General features: G+C 38.9%; 1 protein-coding gene across 5 annotated transcripts in view; it reads right to left on the bottom strand.

Moving 5' to 3' along the window:
* Positions 1 to 1,114: 1,114 nt before the first annotated feature.
* NNT (nicotinamide nucleotide transhydrogenase) overlaps positions 1,115 to 27,798 on the bottom strand; it is a 43,629-nt gene continuing 16,945 nt past the window's right edge. For all 5 annotated transcript variants that reach the window (XM_085213329.1, XM_085213333.1, XM_085213332.1 and 2 more), the window contains exons 12-22: positions 27,022 to 27,132; positions 26,134 to 26,279; positions 25,213 to 25,408; positions 23,332 to 23,565; positions 22,166 to 22,326; positions 21,542 to 21,721; positions 16,174 to 16,333; positions 15,357 to 15,438; positions 4,361 to 4,479; positions 4,052 to 4,167; positions 1,115 to 3,292 (exon numbers count right to left, since the gene is read on the bottom strand). In XM_085213329.1, the coding sequence (XP_085069455.1) occupies positions 3,143 to 3,292; positions 4,052 to 4,167; positions 4,361 to 4,479; positions 15,357 to 15,438; positions 16,174 to 16,333; positions 21,542 to 21,721; positions 22,166 to 22,326; positions 23,332 to 23,565; positions 25,213 to 25,408; positions 26,134 to 26,279; positions 27,022 to 27,132 (1,655 nt within the window). In that variant the 3' untranslated portion in view covers positions 1,115 to 3,142. The remainder of the gene's footprint in view (positions 3,293 to 4,051; positions 4,168 to 4,360; positions 4,480 to 15,356; positions 15,439 to 16,173; positions 16,334 to 21,541; positions 21,722 to 22,165; positions 22,327 to 23,331; positions 23,566 to 25,212; positions 25,409 to 26,133; positions 26,280 to 27,021; positions 27,133 to 27,798) is intronic.

Here is a 27,798-nt window from a genome sequence, read left to right as displayed (position 1 = left end):
ACTAGGTTGCAGCTTCTAAAAGATACATCAAGCTGGAAGAAATCATGAAAGCTGCACATCAGACTTGTGCAACTATAAAACTAGATTATCAGATGGCTAACATGAGTCCACATTAAACTAATGAGGTTAAACAAGGCCAAGTGCAAGGTCCTGCACCTGAGTCGAGGCAATCCCAGATATGAGTACAAACTGGGAGAAGTCATCTTTGATCAATGAAAAGCTGGATGAGAGGCAGCAGTGTGTGCATTCAGCCCAAAAGGCCCAAAGTACTCCAGGCTGCTCAAAAGACAGGGCAGCCAGCTGGAAGAGGGAGGTGACTGTCTCCTCTGCTCTGCACTCATGATGGCCCACCTGGAGTACTATGAAAGATGTGGACTGTTGGGGAAGGTCCAGAGGAAGGATGGAGATGTTCAAAGGGCTGGAGCACCTCTCTTTTGAAAGTAAGCTGAAGAAGTCTCAGAGGTGACCTCATTCAGGTCTCCGAATACTTAAAGAGAGTTTATAAACAGGAGGAAAATGAACTTTTTTACGTGGGTAGATAGCGATAGGATAAGGGAGAATGGTTTAAAACAAATATGGGAGAAATAAAGACATCAGGGAAATTTTTCACTAAAAGGGTGATGTGGTCCTACAACATGTTGCCCAGAGAAGCTGTGGATGCCCCATACATGGAAGCATTCAAGGCCAGGCTGGATGGGGCCCTGGTTTCAGGGGTGGCACCCCTGCCTATGGCAAATAGAACTGAAGGACCCAAGCCATTCCATAATTCTATTAACATTATTCATTTATCATTCATTTCAAAGCTAGATACTGAAACCAGCACAACTACCTTGATCGCCTAGTTAAACTAACAACAGATACCAACTGCTGTAAGTTGTCTAAACTTCCTCATTTACTGGAATAGGTTAAAGACAAGTTTCTAAGGTCAAGTGATACCATTCATACCTCATATAAATATTTTAAGAATCATCCATATTTAAAGGGAAATATATGTATATATACATATACACACACACACTACACACACACACTACATTTTTGATCTTCCAACACTCAGGGAGAGACTCAGACTACCTACTTCAGGAAACACAATGGGACAGAAATGAAACAGTGATCGACAGAGAAAAATAACTGATTTTTTTATTAGTACTTCAACAACTACCTGACTTTTCATGTTAAAGCACAGTTTTAATGATTGGACTGGTACCTCTAATCCAACTGTACATTTTTGTCTTCAAATACAGAGGAAAATAGAATTCTCTCCATCTCCCCACTTTTTTGCTTTAATACAAAATCTGAGTCTTCTATTAAATAGTTATAAGCAAAGACATGTTGCATACTACAGTTAGATACCTGAAGTTTAGCAAGACAAAAATACTAATGCTTTAGGATGCCAAATCCCTTCAAATCCCTTTTTTGCTTAACTGTGAAAGAGAGAGGGGATCATTTCTTACTATTCCCCCCTTTCCTCATTTCACTTTTTTTTTTTTTTTTAACATACCTTAAAGGAAAGTTGAATATAATGATATTAAGAGATCACACTATAGATTCAAACAAAGCTGCTGCAATGTTTTAAGTTATAATTTAATTACAAGTACTTTTCTGCAGTGTACAACATGTTAATGCCTATGTGATAATTTTTATTTTCAAATTATACAAAAAAATTTTGCAAAAGGGTAGCTTTTACATACTGTTACATTTCTTCCTGCATTACCTGTTTAAAGTCTGTGTTTTAAGTGATCTTCACATAAAAATAGAGGTAGCTACGTGGAAATACTATTTTTTATATGAGGTCTCAATACATGGCATAATACAAAGATGTTTGTTCTGTCAGTACAGATGGACTAATTTCAAGACTTACTTGATCGTAAGTTATTATCCCCAAATAATAATGCTTTCTACACAAGTAAAACTATTTCTATTTAGCCTTTGTCGCCATGGACAGTTGCTACATCATTATGCAAACATGATAAATGCATTTTATTAAGCAAATATTTGAGTTCCACTCAAGTACACTTAGCATAATAAAAATAAAACAGCAATCTATGTCATAATTTAATTCTTTGCTGAATTTATTGTGGGAATTTAAACAGTGCTTTAAATTGGATTAAGGAGAAGTCAAATAATCAAAACACTGGATTTTAAGTTTGGTACATTTCTGTGCTGTCCAAACAATAGCTTATTAAAAAAAAAACATCTAATAAACTCCAGCATCTTAAATATGTTTAAAAGTGCCTTTTTGAGCATCACAAAAATGTTGATTAAGGAAGCATTACTAAATTTTAAAACAGTAAATCATTTAAATATCTAAGTGAATAAAAACTGAAACACTGAAGTCCAGATTCTGTTAACAGTCTAGATATGCAAAGTGTTTTGGCTGTACAGAACAGGACCATATATTCTCATAAGATTTAAAAAGGCAACAAGTGGAAAAGATGGAGAATCTAACAGCTGCTGCAAACAATTAAGCAGTGCAGGTGTATACTTCCTTGTCAGGATTAAAGATCACTTGGTAGGTCCCTGAAATCCGAGTTTTATTCTTCAAGAAGAGTAACTTTTCTATGCCCCTGATTCACAGCATCCGTACTATCCACAAAAGGAACAGTTCGTCTCTTTATAGCAAGTTAACATATTATTAAGATTGGAATCTCAAATTATGTAAGCATTTATTTGCATCTGCTCACATCTGGCTGTAATTTTACTTTATATTTTGATGAAATAAATCGCTATTTTTGTTCATACTGGCCAAAGGACAGCTTTAATGATAAGACAGAATAAATCTTGGCACAGTAATTTTTAGTGAATTTCCATGACAGAAGTATAGATAGCAGAAAGAAGCCAACAACCACTTAAGGATAACAAAAAGTAATTACCTCCTGCTTCCAACAGCTCAATGTTAACCTTAGAAAGCATATTTTCATTCAAATGCATTGTCTCATAGGAGACTTAGTTTGATGGGCTGATGTACTCGTCCTTTCATAAGGACCTGCATCTCTCACACAACTATATCTCCTAGGAGTCAATGCTGTCTTCTGCAAACACTGGCTGCATTACGACAGTAAGAGACACTTCCAGATCTTGTTTTCTGTGACTTCTGTGACAAAAATGTAGTCATTATTGTGAGCTGAACAGAAATTGGTATTTAGCTTTGATATGATTCCCTGGCTTTGGCCTGCAGGGCATCACAAGTCTTCTTAGCATCTCCCAACAACATGGCAGTATTCGGTTTGTAGAAGATTGGATTGTCCACAGCTGCATATCCAACTCCCAAAGATCTCTTCATTACAATGACCTGCATATAAGGAGATTATGTTTGACACAGCAAAAAACATCCATCACTCTCCCCTCAAATGCAGGAAACACAAAACCAATATACTTGATACAATGATCTCTGCTACTTTTCTAGAGTACTACTCTAGATTAATTTGTATATAGTTTTTTAAAAAGTTCTAAAAAAGTTTTAGCCATGAAATGTCAAATCAGTCAATCACTGCACCTTCAGGAAAAACAACGAACCTGTACCAATTTAACATTTACAGTTTAGGTCTCAAATTGCAACACATAGCCATGGACATTGTCTCTGACAATGAGTACTTTGACTTTCAAGAACATGTGAGGTCAGGTGAGGCTGGGCAAAATTGGTGAAGTAAATGTCACATCAATCTAAACAGACTAAGTTGTCTACTCAACCCAGCCATTCATATTTATGTATTTTAGCCTCAGTATTAAATTTCCTGTAAACTTAACAGAAACACTTCAAGGCTGCATATGTGAGCAGAATATCATTCATTCCAACCACATCTGTGGGCAGTACACTCAATGATCTTTCTGACTGAAGTCACAAAGAGTCTCACTAAAGCACTCACTGATCATCATAAAATCATGAGCACTGCATTGTAATTGCAGAATACTGACATTTGTTGGACAAAACCAACAAAAATTGCAGAAATCAGACCAGTAATACAATCTCGTTAGCTTCTCTTATAAACAATTTTTTTTTTTAATGAATCTATAGGTAGGAAAGTGCTGACATAACATGGTTAAATCTCACCTGTTTGGACTTCCAGACCTCAAGAACTGGCATTCCAGCTATGATGGAGTTTGGATCTTCCTGAGCTGCTGAATTAACTGTATCATTTGCACCAATTACAAGGACCAAGTCAGTGTCTGCAGTCAGAAAAAAAAAAAGTGAATAAAATTACCTGAAAGTTGAACACTGAGGCTGATGTACACCCTGAGAAACTGTATGACTTCATTGAGATTTTATTTTTAAAAAGCTTGTACAATGTAAAAACAAAATCAAATAAAAATTTGCAAGAATAAATGCAATCCACTAGAAACTTATAGCTTGCATACTAACCTGGGAAGTCTTCATTGATCTCATCCATTTCCAGAACAATATCATAGGGAACACCAGCTTCTGCTAGGAGTACATTCAGCTGTCCAGGCATACGGCCTGCCACAGGGTGAATGCCAAATCTAAAAGGAAAGTAAGCCCAGATCCATTTATAGGGATTGGCCACTCAGTTTTGTATAGTGAAATTATCACCTGTGACCTCAAAGTCCTCAAAGTCAAAGTGACCTCAAAAAATGAATCCTTAAAGTGTAAGCATATGTGAATAAATAGAAGGAAATGGTTAAAAACATTTCATCTCCCAGTGGAGCAGGGAACTGCGTGAGTGGGAAAAGGAACAAGGCCAACTGATCTGACTCTTCAGCTAGACAGCAGTTGCTCCTTTTCAGGAAACTTAGAAGCATGACTGACACAACAGTAGGCAAAGAAAAAAATTACACTGAATTTCCAGTAAAACTGAAGAGACTAGGAGAACATTTTTAATCTTTCCATCATAAGACTCTCTTAAAAATCCACCGCAGCTGCAAGAACAGTGGCTTTGGAGAGCCTGCCACAAAGCAACGGCACACACATTTCTAGAGACAACACAGAAGGAACCAGAGGCCACAAATATCAGGAAGCACTGCTGCAGAATGGAACAACAATTTAAGTTTTCCACCCAGCAGTAGCTTATAAAAAAACAAACTTGGTGGGTTTTCTTCAACTACTTTTAAAATAATAGGTCTACTTTATCATTTTTTTTCTGGCTACAGCCACCATCCTGAGCCACATCGCACACAGCAAGCGCTTGCATTCACCTATGAAGTGGTAACACATTTAAAATCTTGCATCTTTCATTCTTTATGAATAACACTGTTTGGGGCATAACCAGCCCCTCACATTAATGCACTTCACAGGTCCCTCACATCACTGAAAAGTGAACGTACTGCAAAGTGAACAGGCCACAATATAAACACCCTTCATGAAAAGGCTAAAAGACTGTAAGTCCTCCTGAAACAAAAGCACTGGGAATGGTAAACCCTTGGATTTCTGAAGAAACATTTCTGAGCAGAAATCTAAGAGAGTCAGGAATGCAGTAACACAGACAGAATTCTTCGGAAAAATATGACTGATAATCAGCTTCCCATGTCCGAAAGACTGACACACATTTTTGTTTTCAGCTTCACTGTGATTGAGGTGGATAATACATGGCTGAGGGTCCACAAATCACAGTACAAATATATCCTTAAAAGGACAACTGAGCGCTCCATCACAACATTAACACAGTGCAAAGACGAGACAATTAGAAACCCAGAAACAAAATTAAGGACATATGATTAATCCAAATAATGCTAAATACACTCAATTTTAAGCAGTCAAAGAGAAGGATAACAGCTAGATTAAAAGGAACACTTTATTTAAAGAAAGAGAGTAGACTGCCATTCAGTTGATAAACATTTTGAATCCTGATGCAAAGGATAATACCTAGAATCAGAAGAAGGAGAGCAAATACACTGGATAAGACACAATTAAAGCTTTGCACCAATCACTCAGTAATATAAGCCACATGTAGTTCTGCAGCCAGTCCTACACTAAAACAATTCAACCACTTGCAATACAGTAGAACTCTTAGTTTGAAGGAAACTCTAAAAAAAAAAAAAAAAAAAAAAAAAGCTATCACTTCTTTGGCAGTGCAAAGTGATTTTCCAACAAAATTCTCTTTTGTTTCTAATAAAATGATTTGAGCTTCTTTGTGAAGAAAACTGCTTTGGCAATACACTAAACAAAATATCCGTGAGGTTTCTATTAAGTACTATATACATATACAATCTTATTTCAAAGGCTGTAAAGCCAAAATTTAAGCTGCCAAGAGAATTAATTTCACCTTTGACTTCACCATTCCTGGCAAGAGGCAGAGAAAAAAAACAGAAAGGGACAAATGATCTTCATTCAGGAAGTTATGGCATGAACGATCAGCAGTTAAAGACTTTTGACAGACCCTGCTTAAAACCACACACTGTGTATTCACAAAGTTAGAGAAAGCCACTCATACAAATGCTTTTTGGACAAACATTGAAATTATTCCCAGAAGCCTGTTCTGAAGGCCTGCTAACCAAATATGACAGTAGTCTGCCAGTACTTCTTGAAACTGGACATGCAAGCGTGTCAAAGTGATTCATTAGAAATATATCCTTATCTTAGGGTTTTATAACATCAAAAGATAAGATATACACACACAGAGGAATAAAATTAGCCAGTCCCATCATAAATAGAATTTAGGATGGGAAAGAGAGCTAAAACTCCTAATGTGTTGCAGAACATCTAACAAAAGCTGCATATCTTGCTTCTGACTCACAGGATCAGCAGTTCTTCAAAGCTACATGCTCTACAGCAAAAACATTTTGTCACATATGCTCTTTTAGATGTTGAATATATGAACCTTATTGTATTTAAAAATTCAAAACATGAGTGACTTTACAAAAGAGGTACAACTGCACGGTAAAAAAATTTTAAAGTGAAAAATCACTGAATTTCTTTGGTCTGTTTTTATTATCGTGACACAGTAACTCCCTTAACTACTTTTTCTTTTCATCAAGAAGAAATGTTATATTCTTGACTTTCTGTTTATCTGACATTAAGTTTCAAGTCTAGATTTACTTTACCCAGAACAAAAATGCAAAATTCTGCTGTGTCTGACTTCAAATACTGTTCTGGTACCACACTGAAGCACAGATCCACTGTCAATTTTCAGTCTCAACTCTGACTAAGGGGTTTACTTACCACTCCCACTGTCATATAAACTGAAGTTAGCACACATATGCATGCTAGACTTCTTACCTAGCAATATGGATACCGAACAAGGATACACAGTCTTTTTTCAGTCTCTTTGAGAGTCTTCAGCTTCATAAAAACAACACATCACACTGAACACAAGTACATACTCTGAACCTTTTTTTATAACATTTCCTTTTACTTTAGACTAAAGACCTAAAACTTCTCACAAGCATGGCATATTTAGAATCACAGAATCATAGAATCACTCAGCTGAGAAAGGACCTTCAAGATCATCAAGTCCAACCACAACCTAGCCATACTACCCTAACTCTAACAACCCATCACTAAATGTCCCTGAACACCACATCCAAACGGTTTTTAAACACATCCAGAGATCGTGACTTAAGCGCTTCCCTGTGAAGCCTATTCCAGTGCTTAATAACCCTTTCTGTAAAGAAGTGTTTCCTAATATCCAACCTAAACGTCTGCTATGCAACTTGAGGCCATTTTCCCTCATCCTGTCACCTGTCACCAGTGAGAAGAGACCAACCCTGCTCTCACTGCAATCACCTTTCAGGTTTTGGAAGAGAGCAACAAGGTCTCCCCTCAGCCTACTTTTCCCCAGACCAAACAGCCCCAGTTCCTTCAGTCTCTCCTCGTAGGCCATATTCTCCAAGCACTTCACAGCCTTGCTGCCCTTCTCTGGACCTGCTCCAGTACCTCCATGTCCTTTCTGTACTGAGGTGCCCAGAACTGAACACAGTACTCAAGGTGAGGCCTCGCCAGTGCAGAGTACAGGGGCAGGATTACTTCCCTAGTCCTGCTCACCACACCATTCCTGATATAAACTCTTCCTAGCACAGAAAGCATTTCAAATCAAAACTACTGCATTCAAATTACTGAAAAACCTGAAGAGTAAAATACAATTTTCTACAGTGAAAGTGACCAGATAATATTATTGTAATCAATACTGAAAGGGCAAACGTACCTAAACCAATGCAGAAGTGTTTCAACTACGTGAAGTCAGGATTCCTGTCATTATCATTCAGATATTCCACAGTTTGAATCTTGACATATGTTACCATCTTCAGTGCAGAACGGGTTTTAAATACCAGGATATGATTCTCCCATCACACATCATAGATGACTATGTAGATTACTAGCATCAAAGTACATTACTAGCTCAAGTAAGTAAGGCTAATATGCCTCGGCTACGGGATATCCCCAGAAACAGTACTTGAGAATGGACAAAGCTCAGAGGCCCTGATGGAGTCAGGTTTGCTAAACAGAAGCTGTATTTAGCATACTTAAGGCTAGTACTAGCTTTGTATTTTCAGCCACTACTGCTGAAAGTTGTTTAACACAGCAAGGGCAAGATCCAAATACATGGCACAGACTTCCCTTAGTGAAACAGACCTGCCAAGAGCCCAACAGTAGGAAATAATGAATATATCTCAAAAAACCCTTACAGACTGACGTAGTAAAGTGACTTCAAGCTGAGCTGATCCATTGGCATACCTAAAATGTACATACAGAAGCATGCAGCTACAGCTGCATCCTTGCAGAAACAGATCATACAGCAAGGTTTGATGGTTCTCTCTAGCTACACAGATACATTACTTGTGATAACGGATGTACTAGACAGACTTTGTTTGTCCCTCCATCAGTATTAATAATTCAGAACCTGCTTGGTTAATATGTCTAAGATACAGACTGAGAACTGACACATAACCTACCCATTGTCTTCCTAATAAGACTACTTCTGCTTCCAAGAAACTTGAGTCAGCACACACTGTTCTTAAATTGCCATTCAGCACTGTGGAAACAGTTTCTATTTCATGTACACCAGTTATGCAATATGTGAAGACAGCATCTTCACTGCTCAGTCTTTACAATTCCATTTACAACCTAGTTTTTCTTGCAAAGGAACAAAAGAACGGCAACTCGAAATTAAATAATTTTAGTTTATCAGTTGAATGTTATACATAAAAATGTGTAAGTCGTACCCATCAACATTTTATTACTCAGAAACATACAGCACCATTGAGGAAAAATATGTATCTGACTAGTGATCAGCCACAGAGGTAACAATAAAAATTCAAAAATTCAAAGATCCAACACTAAATCCATCCTGACAAATTTTTGAATAAGTAAGAATTTTTAAATAAGTAAGAAGTGTTTCCATGTGTTTAAAAAAATTAGATTCTCCAGCATCACAGAACAGAAACTGAAGCCCAGCAAAACATCTACTTATAAAAAGGTTAAAAGAAAAAGAAAGGGAGGAAGGGAGGACAGCATTTTAACAGCTAGCCTGAAAGAGTGTTGAAGAAGTCATCTGCATGTCCCAACAACTAAAAAGAGAAATCTTATTTATGAATTACTCTTAGAAAGACCACACAAAACATAATTTTAAGAATTCTTTCACTGAAATTTGATTCTTTTCAGAAGCTCTGTATTCAGAAAATTAAAATACATTTATAGAAAAATTCTTAGGGATGCAATGCTGAGGAAAAAGTTAAGCTTTTTAGAATGTATACTTTTTTTTTTAATTTTTAAGTGTATTGCAACATTAAAAAAATTGAACAGTCTATGTAGGAATTTTTTATAGAATATAATTTATCTATATATTAATAACAAATTATTAAAAAAAAAAACAGAATTTCACAAGTAGGAACCTATACACATAGCCTAAGAAATAGTCAAAGAAATATGCTATGGTGGGAGCTTTCCACAATTAACGCTATTGCAACTTAGTGGAAACACAGAACTAGTTATAGAACAGGCATTTTCTCTCTAAGTCCAATGAACTTAGTCTATGAAAAGTTTTGTTGTTTTGCCCATCCCTAGCAAGGAAAACCTACACCAAAGGCTCACTGATTTTCAATGTGATCCTATGTATTAATGCATTAAAGATGTGATCTACTGCAAGATCATTTCAAGTAAGTGATGATATTACCTATGCAATGTAATGCCTAGAACCATCTGAGGTTTCCAAATTCTCCTGTATTTCTAAATTTAAACCCCAGTCGTAAAAGCGTTTGCATCATATTATATAATCTGCACTCTTCACCAAGTATGTTATGGCCATATGCATAGTAAATGAAAACAACAGTGTGTCTGGACCAATTGTGAGCCATGATGCAAAAAAAGACCATATGACAGATGCAGTTTTTCTTGGCACAGTACGGGCATTGCAAATTGATGACAATCTTATGTCCATGCTGGCACCTTTCCACAGCGGATATGTGAGAGTGTCACTACATCTGGATGGTGAGTGTATTGGGGTCCCGAGGCACTTCAACCCTACTGCAACCAGAGGGACGGCAGCTGCACTCAATGAACACCGTGGGAGCTCCACAAAGTGATGAAAGGCCTAAATTACCACAAACTGTAAATACAGATTTATTTCATTAAAATACTAGGTAACCACTACAGTGATCCCTTCCTGAAACTGACTCATTTCAAGTACAAGCTGGTTAATTCAAGGATTCATTCATGCTTCTCCCTTGCAAGGCCAACATGAGAAGGCAAAAATCAACAATCTTCTATATCACCAAGATTAATTTAAAAAAAAAAAGAAGAAAAAAAGAAAAGCTAGCCCACACAGAAGCTGAGAAAGGAAAGCCAAAAGCACATGACACCACCACTGCACTAGCCAAAAAGTTTTTCTAGGTTCTGTTTGTGCACAGTTTTTCTAGGTTCTGTTTGTGCACAGTTAACGCAGTTTGGACACGCAGATTTGCTAAACCTAGAAACATAAGGAATTAAGGTAACCCCTGTAAGAAGCAGACAGATCAGCATGAACCCTCACTTTTCATGAATGGATGTGTAAATACCTCTTTAAAGCTATGCTACATGCAGAACTGGATAAGCACCTACAGAATTGTTGCTAAACTCTACAATTGCTTTGTTCTTATTCGCCACAGTAAGTGCTGTAAAATATTGTGACAACCTATATAAATGTTTTCAATGAGCTTGGAAAAACAGTGAAAGAAAAAAAATCAAAGAACAAAAAAAATACTATTTACTCAAGTACTGATTCCAAAGGAGTCACCAGTTAATTGAAATTAACACATGCAAATCAGAGAATGAGTTTTTCTAACTACTATGCACCCAAATATATTGTTTCAAGTGAAAGCTGAGCTTTAACTAATTTAAAAATATTCAATTACTATAATTAAAGAATGTTACCAAACACATAGCAAGGGAGGCATAACACTTGCTTTCCTGTATTTTCAATACTCTAAGATGCTCTAATGCTCTAATAATACTCTAAAATCCACAAGCAATGAATACTTGGTTCAGAGGCTGGTGTCAAGCCGGAAATTTTGGGTTCTTTGATCATGGGGCAGTTTACTCAGCCCCTGGCCTGTTATCTGTCAGTGGAATCCACCCATCTCAAAGGGGGCAACAAATCCTAGTGCAGGAGGTAGTGGGGCTTATTGAACGAGCTTTAAACTAGTTACGAAGGGGGAAGGAGAGAAAACAGGCCTCTCAAGAGGTGAGCCTAGGGGAACGATGCCTGAGCTGGGGGTGAGGCAGATGATTTGACTGAAGTACATCTGCACCAATGCATGCAACATGAGGAACAAGCAGGAAGAGTTGGAAGTGACTGTGAGTCAGGCTAATTATGACCTTGTTGCTATCACCAAAACATGGTAGGACCACTCCCGTGACTGGTGTGCTGTGATGGATGGCTACAAGCTCTCCAGAAGGGATAGACAAGGCAAGAAGGGTGGTGGTGTGGCCCTTACATTAAGGACTTTTTCAATGCTGAAGAGCTTGGGGTTGGGAGTTAGAGAGTGGACTGTCTGTGGGTAAAGATCAGGGGGAAGGCCTGTAAGGGCGACATCTTGGTGGGGGTCTGTTATAGACTGCCTAATCAGGATGAAGAGTTGAATGAGGCATTCTATGAGCAGCTTGCGGAAGTTGCGCAATCGCCAGCAGTTGTTCTTGTGGGAGACTTTAACTTCCCTGATATATTTGGAAATATAATACAGCACAGAGGAAACAGTCTAGAAGGTTTCTAGACTGCGTGGAAGATAGCTTCCTTATGCAACTGGTAGGAGAGCCTACCAGGGGTGATGCCCTGCTAGACATGGTTTCCGCTAACAGAGAAGGATTGGTGGGAGAAGTGAAGGTTGGGGACCGTCTTGGGCAGAGCGATCACAGAATTATAGAATTCTCTATATGAGTCTATGTCCTCTGGAAGAAGGGGTAGGCTTCTTAGGGGAATTACAAGGGAGTAGCTAAGGTATGCAGGGAGGAAGTTAGGAAGGCAAAAGCTCAACTTGAACTCAGATTGGCCACTGCAGTAAAAGACAATAAAAAATCCTTTTATAAATATATCAACAGCAAAAGAAGAACCAAGAGTATTTCTCATCCTATACTTGATGCAGCAGAGAATGTGGCCACTGAGGACAAGGAGAAGGCTGAGGTCCTCAATACCTTCTTTACAACTGCCTTTAATAGCCAGACCAGTTATCCGCTGGGCATTTTATGCCCTGATCTGGAAGTCTGGGACCCTACTCAGAATATACCCCCAGCAATTCAGGTGGAGACAGTCAAAGATCTTCTCCTCCATCTGGACTGTCACAAGTCCATGGGACCGGATGGGCTACACCCTCGGGTGCTGAGGGAGCTGGCGGGGGTGATTGCCAAGCCCCTCTCGGCCATCTATCAGCACTCCTGGTTAACTGGAGAGGTCCCGGAGGATTGGAGGCTTGCTGATGTGACTCCCATCTTCAAGAAGAGCCGTAAGGAGGATCCGGGGAACTATAGGCCTGTTAGCCTGACCTTGATATCGGGGAATGTAGTGGAGCAAATCATCTTGGGTGAGATCGCACAGCACGTGCGTGTCATCCAGGGGATCAGCACGGGTTCATGAAAGGCAGGTTGTGCTTGACCAACTTCATCTCCTTCTATGACTGGGTGACCAGTCTGGTAGATGAGGAAAGGCTGCTGATGTAGTCTACCTAGACTCTCACAGGCTTCTGCTGGGGAAACTGCCTGGCTGGTCTGGACAGGTATACTCTTCTTTGGGTAAGGAACTGGCTAGAGGGCCATGCCCAACGGGTAGTGGTTAATGGAGTTAAGTCCAGCGGGCAACCCGTTACAAGTGGTGTCCCCCAGGTGTTGGTACTGGGGCCCATTTTGTTTAATATATCTACTGACGACCTAGATGAGGAGATTGAGTGTACCCTCAGTAAGTTTGCAGATGACACCAAGTTGGGAGGTAGTGTCAATCTGCCTGAGGGTAGGGAGGCTCTTCAGAGGGATCTAGATAAGCTGGATCACTGGGTTGAGGTGAATGGGATGAGGTTCAACAAGGCCAAGTGTCGGGTCCTGCACTTTGGCCACAACAACCCCATGCAGCACTATAGGCTTTGGGATGAGTGGCTGGATGATTGTGAAGAAGAAAGAGATCTGGGGGTGTTGGTTGATGCTGAACGTGAGCCGACAGTGTGCCCAGGTGGCCAAGAGGGTCAACGGCATCCTGGTCTGCATTAGAGACAGTGTGGCCAGCAGCAGCAGGGAGGTGATCATCCTCCTGTACTCAGCTCTGGTGAGGCCGCACCTCAAGTATTGTGTTCAGGTTTGGGCCCCTCACTACAGGAAAGATGTTGAGGCCCTGGAGCGTGTCCAGAGAAGGGCAACGAAACTGGTGAGGGGTCTGGAGCACAAGTCTTATGAGGAGCAGCTGAGGGAGCTGGGATTGTTTAGTCTGGAGAAGAGGAGGCTCAAGGGAGACCTCATTGCAATCTACAACTTCCTGAAGGGAGGTTGTGGTGAAGAGGGGTTTGGCCTCTTCTTCCAGGCATCAAACAGAACCCGGGGAAATGGCCGCAAGTTGTATCAGAGGAGGTTTAGGTTAGACATAAGGAAGAACTTTTTCTTTCAGAGAGTGGTCAGGCACTGCAATGGCTGCCCAGAGAGGTGGTGGAGTCCTGTCTCTGGCAGTGTTCAAGAGGCATCTGGATGAGGAGCTGCAAGATATGGTTTAGTGCTTGTGGTAGCAGTGGTAATGAGAAGACAGTTGGACTAGATGATCTTATAGGTCGTTTCCAACCTTGTGATTCTATGATTCTATGCATGAGAAGCAAAGAACTTGTGGCCAATACCATCACCTAAGAATGCTCTCTGCTTTTTGGAGCCACACATCAGCAGAATAAATAAATCCATGGCAATGGCCACAGCCACTTCAAAAATCCTTCCATGCAATAATCAAAGACTAATTAGTCTTATTTGCAATAGCAAAAACCCAGTAAAAATAAGTCTGAGATGCTTATGCATCTGAGATATTTGTCATGACAAAAAGGCTGAGCGAGATTGGATTCCTTAGCCTGGAGAAGAGAATGCTCTTGGGGGCATCACTTTAACACAGCAATTCTGTGAAGAATTACATTACATTAAAATAGTGATAGATGTTTACAGACATTTCTGTCTCCACAGGCTGCCTTCTAAACAAATTAGACTGTAGAAATCTCAGATGTGTGTGAAATTAGACACCGCAGCCCTAATGCTTGGAAAAAGTAAAGGTAAATCAAGCAGTACATCCTTTGGAAGTTCAGCTGCAAAAGTATGATCCTTCAGGATTCTGGAAGAACATAACAGGGTAGGTATCTACTTTTAACAGGGGGACTGTTTGCAACACATCTTACTCCAAACATAGGTGCCACTCTTGAGCATCTACATGACAGTTCTCATCAGTAATCACTGAGTCATTAGCTATTACAGAGCACAGAAAACTGCCAGTAGAAGAGAACAGAAGCAAGATAGATTGGATTTATTATTTTTTTTTTTATAAATCTCAGAAGGGAGTCTACATAAACGTTCCAAAATTGATTTTTTTTTTTTTTACATCCATGCAATTTACTATTGCTGCTCTGTAGTAGCAAGAATTGCAAATAAGTTATCCCAGGAAATAAAGTCCTACATTCTTGGTGCAAAGGCAGCTCGCTACCTGATACACTTTTCCACTTTACATGAGACTGGCTGAGGCAAACATTTTCTCCATATTGCAAACGGTCTGTATTTCCTCCCAAGGATCCCTTACCATCCCCATCACAGCCCTTCAACTAATCCCCAACAGCATAACAGTCAGAGGAGATAACTTCCTAAGGGAATTCAATCAGAGACTAGCTTAAGAATAACTGATGAAAGAAAAAATAAACCAACACATACACTTACAGATTATTTTGAAGGAATGAAAAGAACTTTTCTATATGAAAACTATTAAAGTACTTACCTAACATTCTTCCCTTGTTCTCTCAACATCTTCACTAGATCAGCTATGGGGTACTGAGCTTTTGCTGCACACAAACCATAGCCTGAAAGAATTCCAAAGTTCTAAGCTAATTTGTAATTTCAGCATAGAAAATTATAGTAAGTATACTTTCCACACAAAAATGGCAATCATCATTAAAATTTTACATATAATGTATATGAAAAAATATATACACACACACACACATACGTGTGTGTGTGTGTACAATACATTCTCAAGGAATTTTTCAGTCTAAGCACTACAATATCTCTCTTCTTTTTGGGGGTACTGACCATTAACAGCACAACAGCTAGGCCAGCCACATTATGTAATAAGTTGTTTCAGCTTCACAGAAACATTCCTTGCTCAAACAGAAAAGGAAGCATTTATTTCTAGCATTCTTCTCATTCCAGTGCTAAAATATAATTTAACACCATAGCTGTAGCCACTCAGCTAAAGAAAGCATGTCTTGAACTACTACTCACCTGACATCCCTGACAACTCCTAACAGGAAAAGTACCACTGAATCATATGAATCTATGGCCTACACAGGAGTTACATGGAACTCAGGCATTTTTTCTACTTTAATTCCAGTATTTATTGGATACAACTTAGATTTAGATGTTTGTTTTCAGGTTTTTCAACAATTGCAATACAGAATTGAGCAAGTAAAGCATAAAAAAATACTGTCAGTAACTTAAGTGATAGATACCTTAAAACACAAAAAAAAACCTGCTGTCTTGAAAATAAGTATTTGTTTTAACAATACACCTTCTGGTATGAATCAAGAAGGTCCTACCTGGAGTAATAATAATGCTGTTTGCTTCTTTTATCATTTCAATTGCATTGTCCACATTAATTTCTGTGTGGGTTCCAGTTATTTCCATAGGCTTTCCACCAGCTGTCGATGTGGTACCATAGCCCCCTAGAATCACATTTGCAAGGGAACGATTCATAGCCTGAAATACAAGAGGTTTTTGATCAGCTAAAGATGAAACCCAAAAACAAAGCAGAGAAGACATCCACAAAGGAATGTCTGGAAACATTAAAGCTTTCCTGACAATAGTCTTTATGTGCTGGTTTTGCCTGCTGACATCTCAAAACTGCTTAGAATAGGCTTCTTAAAATTGGCATCCAAATTAAACCAAAAGTAGCCAAATATCTGTTTTTAACATGTAATACTACACAGATAATGAAAGATAATCAGCATTTCACTATGGCAAAAAACAAAACAACACATGAAAAACAATGTTTCAGCAAATACTGGACTCTTTCTGTTCTTGAAGTTGATAGATATAAAAGGATATAGATTTATGACAGAAATTTTACACACATAGAGAAGTTCCTCTAAAAGTAATGCCTCCTGTATATTTGCATGGAAAATAAAACAGATTACAAAAAGCAATATTGATAAAAATCTCAGCCACAAAATACTATTTTTCAAAACAGTCACCTGCAATAGCTATGCATTTTCACCAGGGATGAACAAGAGCCTGCAGGCCATGCTCATAAAAGTCTGAACCAGGGGAGGTGACCACAATTTCATAGCTGTTATAATACCAGTGTTGCTAGGAATATATTGCCCATACGGTCAGTCCATGTTTCACCAGCCCAGACGGAAGTCCGAAGGCACCAAATCTGGACTCTACAGTAGATGTAGAAGGACAGTCCAGCCAAGACTGTCAGTTTGCTCCACAATCTTTAGAGCATATTGAGCCTGACAGCATCATCATGCAAAGGCCATCTTCTATGGCCTGACTCTAGAAGAGCGAGCCTTCAGGTTTGTATGAGTTGATGGTTTGTCCAGGTTTCAGAAAATCTATTACCACCTCTTTCCTATCCCTAAAGACAGCACACATCACTTTACTTGCTAATTGCTGCATCTTGAACTTTTTCTTCTACAGAGAATTTACATATTGCTACAGTGGACTGCTGTTTTGACTCCAGCTCATAGCAGTGACACCACATTGCATCAGTAACAATGGGATCCAGGAAACTGTCACTTTCTCATATCGATTCAATAGGTCCTGACAAACTTGCATACAGTATTCTTTCTATTTCTGTGCGAGCATTCATGGGATCCACTTGGCACAATTTATGTGACATTTCAACACATTCCACCATCACTTCCAGTGCACCGAAGCCAGTACCCAGCACCATACACAGCTCCCTGGTCATAATCCACTGATTTACATTGAAGGGTTGATCAAGATGCTCTTTCTTTAGTGGTGTGACAGCTGTGCAGGCAACCTGGAGCATGGGCTCTTTCACGTCACTGTCACCACTTTTGCTTTACATGCACTTCCATGTCAGACGCCATTTTGTCAAACTGCCCCTCTGCTGCCATCTATCACATAGCAACAAAATGTAAATGGAACACTGGTGGGAAGGTTCAGCTCCTACTGCCGTACCACCTATATCTGCCTCTCTAGTGTTGTGGGCCAACGTAACCAAACAGGAGGCATTACTTTTGGAGCAGCTCTCAGATATACACACACCACTTTTTTTTTTTTTTTTTTTTTTTTTTTTTGAGATATTTTTCTTAGTTCTTAAGCAATTCGAAGTGTAGGTACAGAATTCCATGTAAACCACATGACTCTTACAGGCAGTACAGAAGCAAAGCTCCTACAGAAATCACAACAGAACAGAACAAAGCTAAGTAGCCACACAAAATTAACCAAATGCTAACTCAAAACAAACTTTAATGAACTGAAGGGCCATTAAACTTACTCACAAAGCACCAAGGGGGGAACAAGAGATCTTAAACTAGGAGCTTTAAGAGAATACATCTCGAAAATTCATCTCTGAAGATACACAGCCAGGAAAAGACACTGGCTACATGGTCTCAATGGCAAAGTAATATCTGGAAATAGGCAAAACTTGTACCTACAGCAAGCAATAGTTTAGATGCAAGAATGGAACAGGCATAAATTGCTTCTTTAATTAAACATGCGTGTCGTACGCTTGCTGCACTAGCTCATAAACCACAACAAAATTTAAGAACAGATTTAGAGAGACGCACATACAAGCAAGATGAAAAACCTCGCACAAAAGTATGCTTCCACTGACAGACAAAAATCATGCAAACCCATGGATTTTTGCTATAGCCAGAGAAATGTTCAATTCTTTGAAATGCAGCATCCAGCAAATAAGCACAAGAAAGATGCTAGAAGAACTTTTGTTTGTCCTTACACATTCTCACTATTCCAGCTAGTGCAAGAATGATGCACAACAGGGCCCAAACACAGGCTTTGTGAAATCAGTGTTTTGTACTGGCTGCAGTTGGCAGCACTTCATATCCTTTAAGAACACCTTTGATGTGTATCACAATATTAAACCTTTAAGCAGGAAAACAGACTAGTGTACTACAGCAGTTCTAACTGGTAAGTCTGTTCAGGTGGAAGAATACACTTTTCAGATGTTGCACACCAAACTTACAAGAACAAAAGCACTTTCAATTCTTATCTAAACTAAAAGGCCACAGCAGTGCCAGTCCAGAGTAAAAAAAAAAAAAAAAAAGTTCAAACATTATTAGAAGTCTGAGAAATCACACAAAGCACGTATGAAATCAATGCACCCTTGCTTGGCTCTGAACCACAGAAGCCTTCAAAATGAGCCAAGACCTCATTAAGCAACAATTAACCAAAGCAGCAAAGAGCCACTCAGCACAGGAACAGCGTTTTAAGTCTTCAATAGCCTTATTCACACTCTTTACCACCACAGATCACACACATACAGTAATAAAGTGTAGGCTTCAACACTCCAGTTATTCACAGATAACAGAACTACCAGCAAAAAAAGACCAATGTTCTGCATACAAGCAGGTAATACAGCTTGGAGCTTTCCCACCAGGAAAAACCAAGCCCTTGATCTCTGAGAACTGCAAGTTCTTTCACAGCAAACTGCACCCATATAAAGAGCACAGCTGGAATGCATAAGGGTGCAGCACACAGCGTGTAAAATGAACACAGTCTGTCCCTTGTCTTGCTCTGTTTCAACCCCAACTAATGGCTCCTCTCCTACCCCTAAGCATACTGATCCTAATAACTACAGCTGTAAACACCAACTATTCACCACAAAAAAAACAGGGAGAAAGGTTAACTGAAACAACTGTTGTGAAAAAAGGCATGTTGCATTAGTGCTTTAAAAAGTGGTCAGAATCCACAAAAAGAGTGAGGAGCAAAGCCTTTGCTTTCTTATTTGAAAGATGAATTCTTTGTCTTTAGCTCATCCTAAATATATGTACAAAGGGGGGATGGCCAGAAAAATCGGTCAGTAAGATATAAATGCAAAGATTTTAAAGGATTATAGGAATAGATTTGGTGAGTTTTACCAACTCAGTCGTAAGAGATTATCTGGATAAGTTTGGGATTAATAAACTGCAATTTGGTTTTTCTTGTTTTTTTTTGTTTGCTTGTTTGTTTTTTGTTTGTTTTGTTTTTTTCCTTAAAAAAAAAAAAAAAAGGCAACTGGAAGAGTAATAGGAAGAAGCTTTCAGCTATTAAGATGTTTCTGCAAAAACCTTCTCATCTGCAGTAGGCGAGTCTCACTTCATTGCTTCATCAGCACAGCTTACAATAGCCTAAAGCACAAACCTTTATTGAAATTACTGGAATTCTGAAACCTATTTTCCTTCTGCTATACAGCTTACAGAAGGCAATATTACTGAATTCCTTGATTGTAACAATGCCTGTAAAAGTTATGACTTCCTTTAAAGGAAGCAGAACACAAAATAAAAATGCTGGGTGATAAACAAATTATTCTGTTTATTGTGCAGAGTTATACAAACTGATTTTAATTTTTACCAGCTAATCAACTTTGGTCGTCTAAGTCTGTGTGAAGCAGCACAAGACATCTAGAATATTATCTGAAAAACTAACTTTCCCAATGGTTGAGAACTACATAGAGGAAAAACCCTCTGTCACTGAAAAACTATTTTTTTTTTTTTTTTTAATTAAATCCCTGGGTTTCCTAGGGAAGTATGACAAAACTCTCTGCTAGCAATAAAAGACAAAAGTAAGAGAAAAGATATTAAGTTATACAATGACCATGCCTGGGGGAAAATACGTATCCAGTTTTCACCAGGACTTATAAGAATCTGATATTTACTTTAAAGAACATACTTTTCAAATCTGTGTTACCCTGTAAGCAATATCTTTCAATTGATATGATCTAAACTGCTGACTGAATGCAGGTATTTAAATTTAAACAGATGTTCCATGAGCCACATAATTTTATTTCCTTTTGATAAGTAGATACAAAACATTTAGGAAAGAACAAGCTTCTTTAAAACTCATATCTGGGACTGTCTACTTGATCTCCCCTCCATGAAGTTGCACAAATAATATTTTATAAGCTCTTCTGAAACTATTCCTCACTCCTAACACGATAACAGTATTGACTTACTGGAAGAGACAAGAGTAAAAGATGGCCAGGGCTGACCACAGGAAAGCTTTAAGACAGCACAACAGCAACAATTATCACACAAGAATACAAAAGAACTGAATCAAAAAATCACACAAAAGAGAATCAGAAGGCTGGTGGCTGCTGCAGTTTCCTTGCTCTTTCTGTTTTGAAAAACACAAGGGAAAAAAATACAGGTAGAGAAAAAGGATCTGTGTGTAAATTATCCAGAAAAAAAAAGTCTATTAATAATAATGTATCATGATTACACCAAAAATTGGAGTTCAAGTTTGCTCTGACACACATATTACTATTTAGAACAAATGAGTGTAAGCTTGCTGCCACCCAGTGCTACTTCAAAGTAACTGTCTTCTGAAGAAAGTGCGCTGTCCCACACTCCAGAAAACAAACTTCAAATTACTCTCTAACCGCTTTTTTTTTTTTTTTTTTAAAGGAAGGCACTATGCAAAATATCTTCTTGATAAATTTAGATTTAATTTTAACAAGACTGTAAAATGACACAACTACAAAGACAACAGAACATGTAATCATGCCTATATGAGTTTAGATTCAAACCCCAGATGCCCGAGTTAATTCAATGGCTTTCCTTTTTAGGATTTGAAGTAGGTCTTTCTCCAGACCAAAGAGGTATTACTTCTAAGTACTTAGCACCCCTCTCTTCCAGTTACTTATCTTTCTAGTGAACATTCTGAATTAGGTTTTTCACTACCTGGAAAAAAGCACAATTTCTGCTGACTTCTTACCACACACATGATGTAAGAGAGGATGGCCCCAGAAGATCCAATGAGTGCACCAACAATGGTCAGCAAGTTGTTGTTCAGAAGGAAGCCCTCAGCACACAAGGCCCATCCAGAATAACTGTTCAGAACCGTAATAACTACAGGCATGTCAGCACCTCCAATAGCTGCTGTTAAAGTGACACCCTGGAAAAGGAAAACATATGCTACGACTAAAGAGAACATGCAGAAAGGAGAGTCTGCCTGCAGCTTTCAAAAAAATAAATACGAAGTTACTTAATAATGAATTCATGTATTTTCAATATAGAAGACATCAAGCTCATGCTGGAGAACAAGAAAGAGCTCCACTGTCCTTATCTGTGTTTATTTACATATCTTTACTTGCAAAACCAATGTTTCAGTTCCATGGATTTTTAAAGATGAACATTCTGAAAGTATTCTGAAAGTTCTGTTTTACAGCTAGATTTCAGAAAGTCAGCTACTATTTACTACTGGAAGTTAACATACAGGCACTACATAAGATAATGGTGACTCAGGATGGTAAAATACAACCATTACATGGAAACCTGCAAAGCTAGAGAACAAACTGCTTGTTTTATCTGTTCTACTGTCTGTAATTCCCCAACTTACCATTATGGCTGAGAGAGCTGACACAGAACCGAGACAAGTAATCCCTGTAGTGTAGCTAGGATCAATCATGTATGGAATCATTCCGCCAAAGCTGGCAGCCAGTAACCCTGCATTCAATGCATGTCGACCAGGCAAGAGCAGAGGCGCAGAATTCAGGATACCTGCAATCAAATTAATGTGCAGAGATTAACATACATATGTGGGCAGTCTTGGGCAGTCTTGTCTCTTGCATCAGAGAAGACTGAACAGCTCAACAAAAGAAAAATAAGGGAGTGGAGAGTGCAGAGGAAGTGGAAAGATAAAGGGGAGGAAAGTAAAGCTGAAATTCAGACCCTGTCCTGACTCAGTACCACAACACATTCAGGTTTATTGTAGATTCTCAAATACTCCTGTTTAAACTCTTGTTGTGTTTCCTATTCTTTATTGTTTCAGAAGAAAAAAAACAATCTAAAGATATATTTTCCTCTCAAAAATACTTTATTTTGTGGTTTTGATCTCTTTCTAGCCCCAAGCCTGTGCATGCCATACATTACAGAGCTTCACAGGAAGCTCCTAGCTAAAATTTCTTACTACAAGTATTATCAGTCTCTCCAAAGCTGTGCGCTTACAAACGACTGCACACAATCCTGCTTTCAATTGCTTTAAACTCACCAGTATCCTCAACTACTGGACTTTCCACAGCTTCTCAAACTAACAGAGAATTGAAAGGAAAAAAGGCTGTGGTATTTCTGTGATTCAGTTCAAAATGACAAACATATCCATATTTTTACCATAGTTTGTGTTTTGTTTTTCAGTTGTTTTTTTAGCTGTTGTTTTTTGTGACTGTTTTTTTTTTTTCTTTTTTTAAAATACCTCAGCAAAGACTAAGAATAATGCAAGTCTGTCAGGTTTTAACACTCTGAAGCAACACTTGTTTCTAGACAAGATGAAGTGATGAAAGCTTATAAGATTTGGAAATTAATTAAGCTAATATGTCCATGCACTGAAGGGAAACCATTCATAAATAAAGCTGTAAACAAACAACAATAGAATTAAAAAGATAACAGCACATCCAATGAAGTAAACAAGCTTTCTTTCCAGTTACACACTGATCTATGCCAGAGCTAAATTCAGATGGAAAAAAAAAAACCTTTAACGAATACTTAGCTCTGAATGGACGGTCTCACCTTGCAGCTTTCCATAAGCAATAAGAGAGCCACTGAAAGTCACTCCTCCAATGTACGTTCCAAGGTACGCCACAATCTTGGTAAGGTTTGCAGCTGGATCCGTAGCAAAGTGAGGATACTCAATCATGTATTCTGCTACACAGGTGAGCACAGCAGCCAAACCAACCAAACTATGAAAAGCAGCTACCAGCTGAGGCAGATCTGTAATCTGGATGCGTTTCGCTATTGTCAAACCTATGGAGAGTTAAAGATATAAGGGAATTCTTAAGAACACAACCTGTGAAGTTAGAAGTTGATGCATCATTGCACTGTGTAATGAATACACAGTAAATACACATTTGTTATTGTGAAAAAACTATTGCTGAGTGTGACAGTTGAAAGCTGTACACGTTTACTCTGCACAGTAAATACACTGTAAACTAGGAAGACAATTAAATCACGTTCTAGATGCTTCATTAAGTATTGAGAAACTCAGTATTTTCTGAAAAAAGCAGAGTTTGAAAAAGGGAATTTAGCAGCATTCAGTCAGCAACTGATTGTTCACCCGCTACTGCATGTTCACATTCCCTAACACAAATGATGCTCTCTTGCTTTCCACCAGATTCACCATTCTTTATCATGTCTTGATGCATCAATAAATGCCCTGGGACTTGTAATTTTCCATTCACATACTTGCAAAATAACATGAGCAAGTAATAGATATAAAATAGTGAACTGGACTTATGTAGCGATGTTTAGCTAGCAGGGTTCTACAGGTGCAGGCTCTGTTGTGCTCTGCTCACAGCTGCCTCATGTCAGATCAGAGCCACAGAAACACAGGTGTTGGAAGAGACCTCCGAAGACCATGTACGTCCAATCCTGCTAAAGCAGGCTCCCCCCCACACTAGACAGAGCCAAGCCATAAGCAACACTGGGTTTGACCTTGGAGAACATCTATAACAAAGGGAAAAACTACTGTGTATCAGCAGCTGGGAGAAAAGCTGAGAGAAATAGCCCTACAGGCACCAAGGTCAGTGCAGAAGAAGGGCAGGAGGTATTCCAGGCACAGAGCAGAACTCCCCAGTAGCCCAAGAGAGGCCCCCAGTGGAGCAGCATAGCCCCATGCAGCCCACAGGCATCACATGGAGCATATCTCCACCTGCAGCCACAGTGCAGCAGCAGATGCAGCATGAAGGAGACCACAGCCCACGAAGAGCCCACAAAGGAGTAGCCCCAGGCCTGAGCTGCAGCTTGAGAGGAGCAGCTTGCAGCAGAGCAGGTGACTGGGGGAGCTACCACCTATGCATCACTGTGCTGGAGCACAGTGGATAAGACTAATGGATAAGCCCTATAATATGGAGCCATAATGGGGCAGTGCTCGGAAAGCTGCAGCCTGTGGGAAGCCCATGAGGTTCCAGATGGGTGACACCCAGTGGGAGGGAGACTGCGTGCAGTAGGAGCAAAGCGTGACCTTGGGGGAACAGCAGAGATGAAGTGTTAAGGGCTGACTGCAGCCCCCATTCCTTGTAGCACTCAGGAGGAGGTGGTAGGAAAGAGGGGGGACGACGGGAGTGTTTTTGTTTTAGTTCTCACTGCGCTGGTCTGCTAGCAATAGGCAACAGATTACATTAATCTCTCTGTGCTGCATCTGTTTCGCCTGTGACAGTAACTGGTGAGTGATCTTTGTCCTTATCTCAGTGCTTGAGTCCTCCAGTGTATTTCCTTCTCCTGTTCTTTTGAGGAGACATAAGATAGCCCTGTGGTGGAGCTCAGCTGTCCACGCAAGTGAAACCACCACAAACAGTCAATTCACCTGACCTACACAAAATATGGTATATCTAGAGGTTACGTAAATGCAGGTACTGAATATATATTCATTAGTTTAAAGAATAACATACGTACCTATGGTGCCACCAAGTGCCATTGCACCTGACATCTGAGCCAACAATTCAGGTGAGGGCTTAAGGCCTCCTAGAGTTGCTGCTAAACCTCCTGCAACACCAATCATTCCCAAAGCATTTCCTAGACGAGCTGTTCCTTGGGTGGACAGACCAGCCAGGGCACCAACACAGCATAAGCCTGAGCCCAGATACATCATCTTTAAAATAAGAACATTGATATGCATGCATCACAAAGTGCATAACATTATCAGGAAGTTTCTCATTATTACACAGCACGGCATTTTTCTACAGAACATCAGATGGCTTGTGCCTAACTGAAAATCTTGACTGAAAATGTGTTGAAGAGATGTGATTTTGACCAATTAAAATGTGTTATTTATTAAAATTTTCTGTGTCTTACGAGCTGAGTTTATGTGCCCCTCTGCTTCCCTCATGAGGAAGCTGGAGGCCACCATGAGATCTCCACTCAATATGCTCTTCTCTGGGCTGAACAAACCAAGAGACCTCAGCCCCTCCTCTCACACCTTGCCCTCCAGATTCCTCACCATCTTCATATCCCTCCTTTGGTGCTCTTTAATAGTTTTATGTACTTGTAGTATACTGCTCAAAACTGTACTCAATGCTAGAGCACAAAGTAGGTTTCTACAGAGTAGGTTTCTATAGTTAATTTACAATTCAAGCTGTAAATTAAGAAGGCTGTCCAATGAATAACAAGTTACTTGCAGCTTCTGAGAAAATAATAAGCCTTTAAAATCAGTAGAATTACTAATTAAAAGTTAATCAACTGCAGATTGGCCTTCTGAAAATATGTAACTGGTGAAAAACTCTGATAGCTAATTTCCAATTTATATCTCTACAGCGTAAGTACCGAAGAAGATATCACATTGGGAATAGCGAGCTAAGTCTCGGGTAATCTTCTTACCTGTTCAATGCTATAGCCACCACTGAGAGCAGCTGCATAGCCTCCTACAAATACACCACCAGGAAGTAGGTACAAGTAGTTGTACTCAGGAGGATCTGTAGGACGTTTGAACATATCCAGCATTCTCTGTGTAACCAGAAACCCACCTAGCCAAAAAAGAAGTCAACAATTTAGAAAAAAAAAAAAATCTGACAATATGTGCCAAGCTATAAGAGAAGTACTTGGTTAAATCATACTACCACACAAAACTATTAATTTCAGAAAGTAAGTAAACTGAAAATAAAGGTGCAATCAGGGTTAGATGCTGTTGTCTTTTTTAATGTTTGGAAGAAATTCATAAGAAAAGGAGTCTGAAAGCTTGGAGGACTTGCTCTGGCTTCATATTCTATGCTGATGATAGCATACAGTCTAGCTTATGACTCCACCCTTCTCCCTGTCTACACTGGCAAAAAACAGTACTTCTAAGCCACATGACTTATTTTCACATTTATACTATTAAGCTGGGACTTTTGAAGATAAAGCATAACTTTGTTCCATGCCACTGGTACATTTCTCAAGTGGAATAAGGGATACGAGGTGAAATGCAGTACCATCTGGGGGTATAAAGGAAAATAGACTTCATATCAGTGATCACTCAAGTAATACTGTAAATGAAAAATGCACACTTAAATCCTTCCTTAAAAAAATAAGTTACCACAGGGAGTGAGAGCTAGACATATTAGCTACTGTTAAATTTGTTTTGTTTATTTTTCCCTTTAGCAGTAGATGCTATTAGATTCTATTGCCAGAATAGTAACTTCTCAAGTTTATCCATTTAAAGGTAAAAAGAAACAGAAGAATTACAGAAGTGCTGTAAGATATCCTTAAGAAAAAGACTATAATTCATACCTGCAATATTGACTGAAGAGATAAATGCTGAAAGAACTGCTAGACTTTGTGGAGCATTTTCAGGGAAATAGGTTCCTCCCATCAATACCAGCCCACCAACTGCAGTTAGTCCTGTTCAAAAGAGAAAAAATATATCTTTACTAAAATTTATAAGATTCTATACCTATAGAAAGCTTCCTTTCAGCTGTCATATACCAATGAACTGAAATTGTAACCCTTATTCTACATATTAGCATTTAAACAAAGACTCCCATGATCTTAAATTAACAGTGATCTTGTATTAATACAAACATATTTCTAAAAAAAATAATTAGCATGTGAATGTAATTTTGAGGTGCAGTGAGATGTGTACAGTCAGCTTTTGAGTACAGGTTCAATAAAGAAATTGCTTTCAGAGGTCAAAATAGATAGATCAGATTTGGGGTCTGTCACGAAGACACACACAGCTTCTCCCCCTCTCCTTATCTGAAATATTTATAATGTCACCAATCTTACAGATTCCCATTAGAAATTTTCACTTGGTTCTAAAGTACATATTTTGAGAAGAGGAAATGAAGAGAAGCAGGAAATAAGAAAGACAAGTTATTTTCAGGGCAACACTATGGATATAAAGAAGGAAAAGAAATGTTGCATGGAAGGGAAGATTGCAGCAGCCCAAGTAAAACAAATGGCTTAAGAATTAAAAGGTTGTTACAACAACAACAACAAAAAAGAAAGCACTAGAACACGACATTTGTCTTTCTTCTGAGAAAGAAAAAAAAAAGTATTCTTGGGAAT

Source organism: Meleagris gallopavo, chromosome Z (assembly GCF_905368555.1).
Source record: "Meleagris gallopavo chromosome Z, MGAL_WU_HG_1.1, whole genome shotgun sequence".
Taxonomy (NCBI): domain Eukaryota; kingdom Metazoa; phylum Chordata; class Aves; order Galliformes; family Phasianidae; genus Meleagris; species Meleagris gallopavo.
The sequence above is the reverse complement of the archived record's forward strand: the minus strand, read 5'-3'. Positions and strand labels throughout refer to the sequence as shown.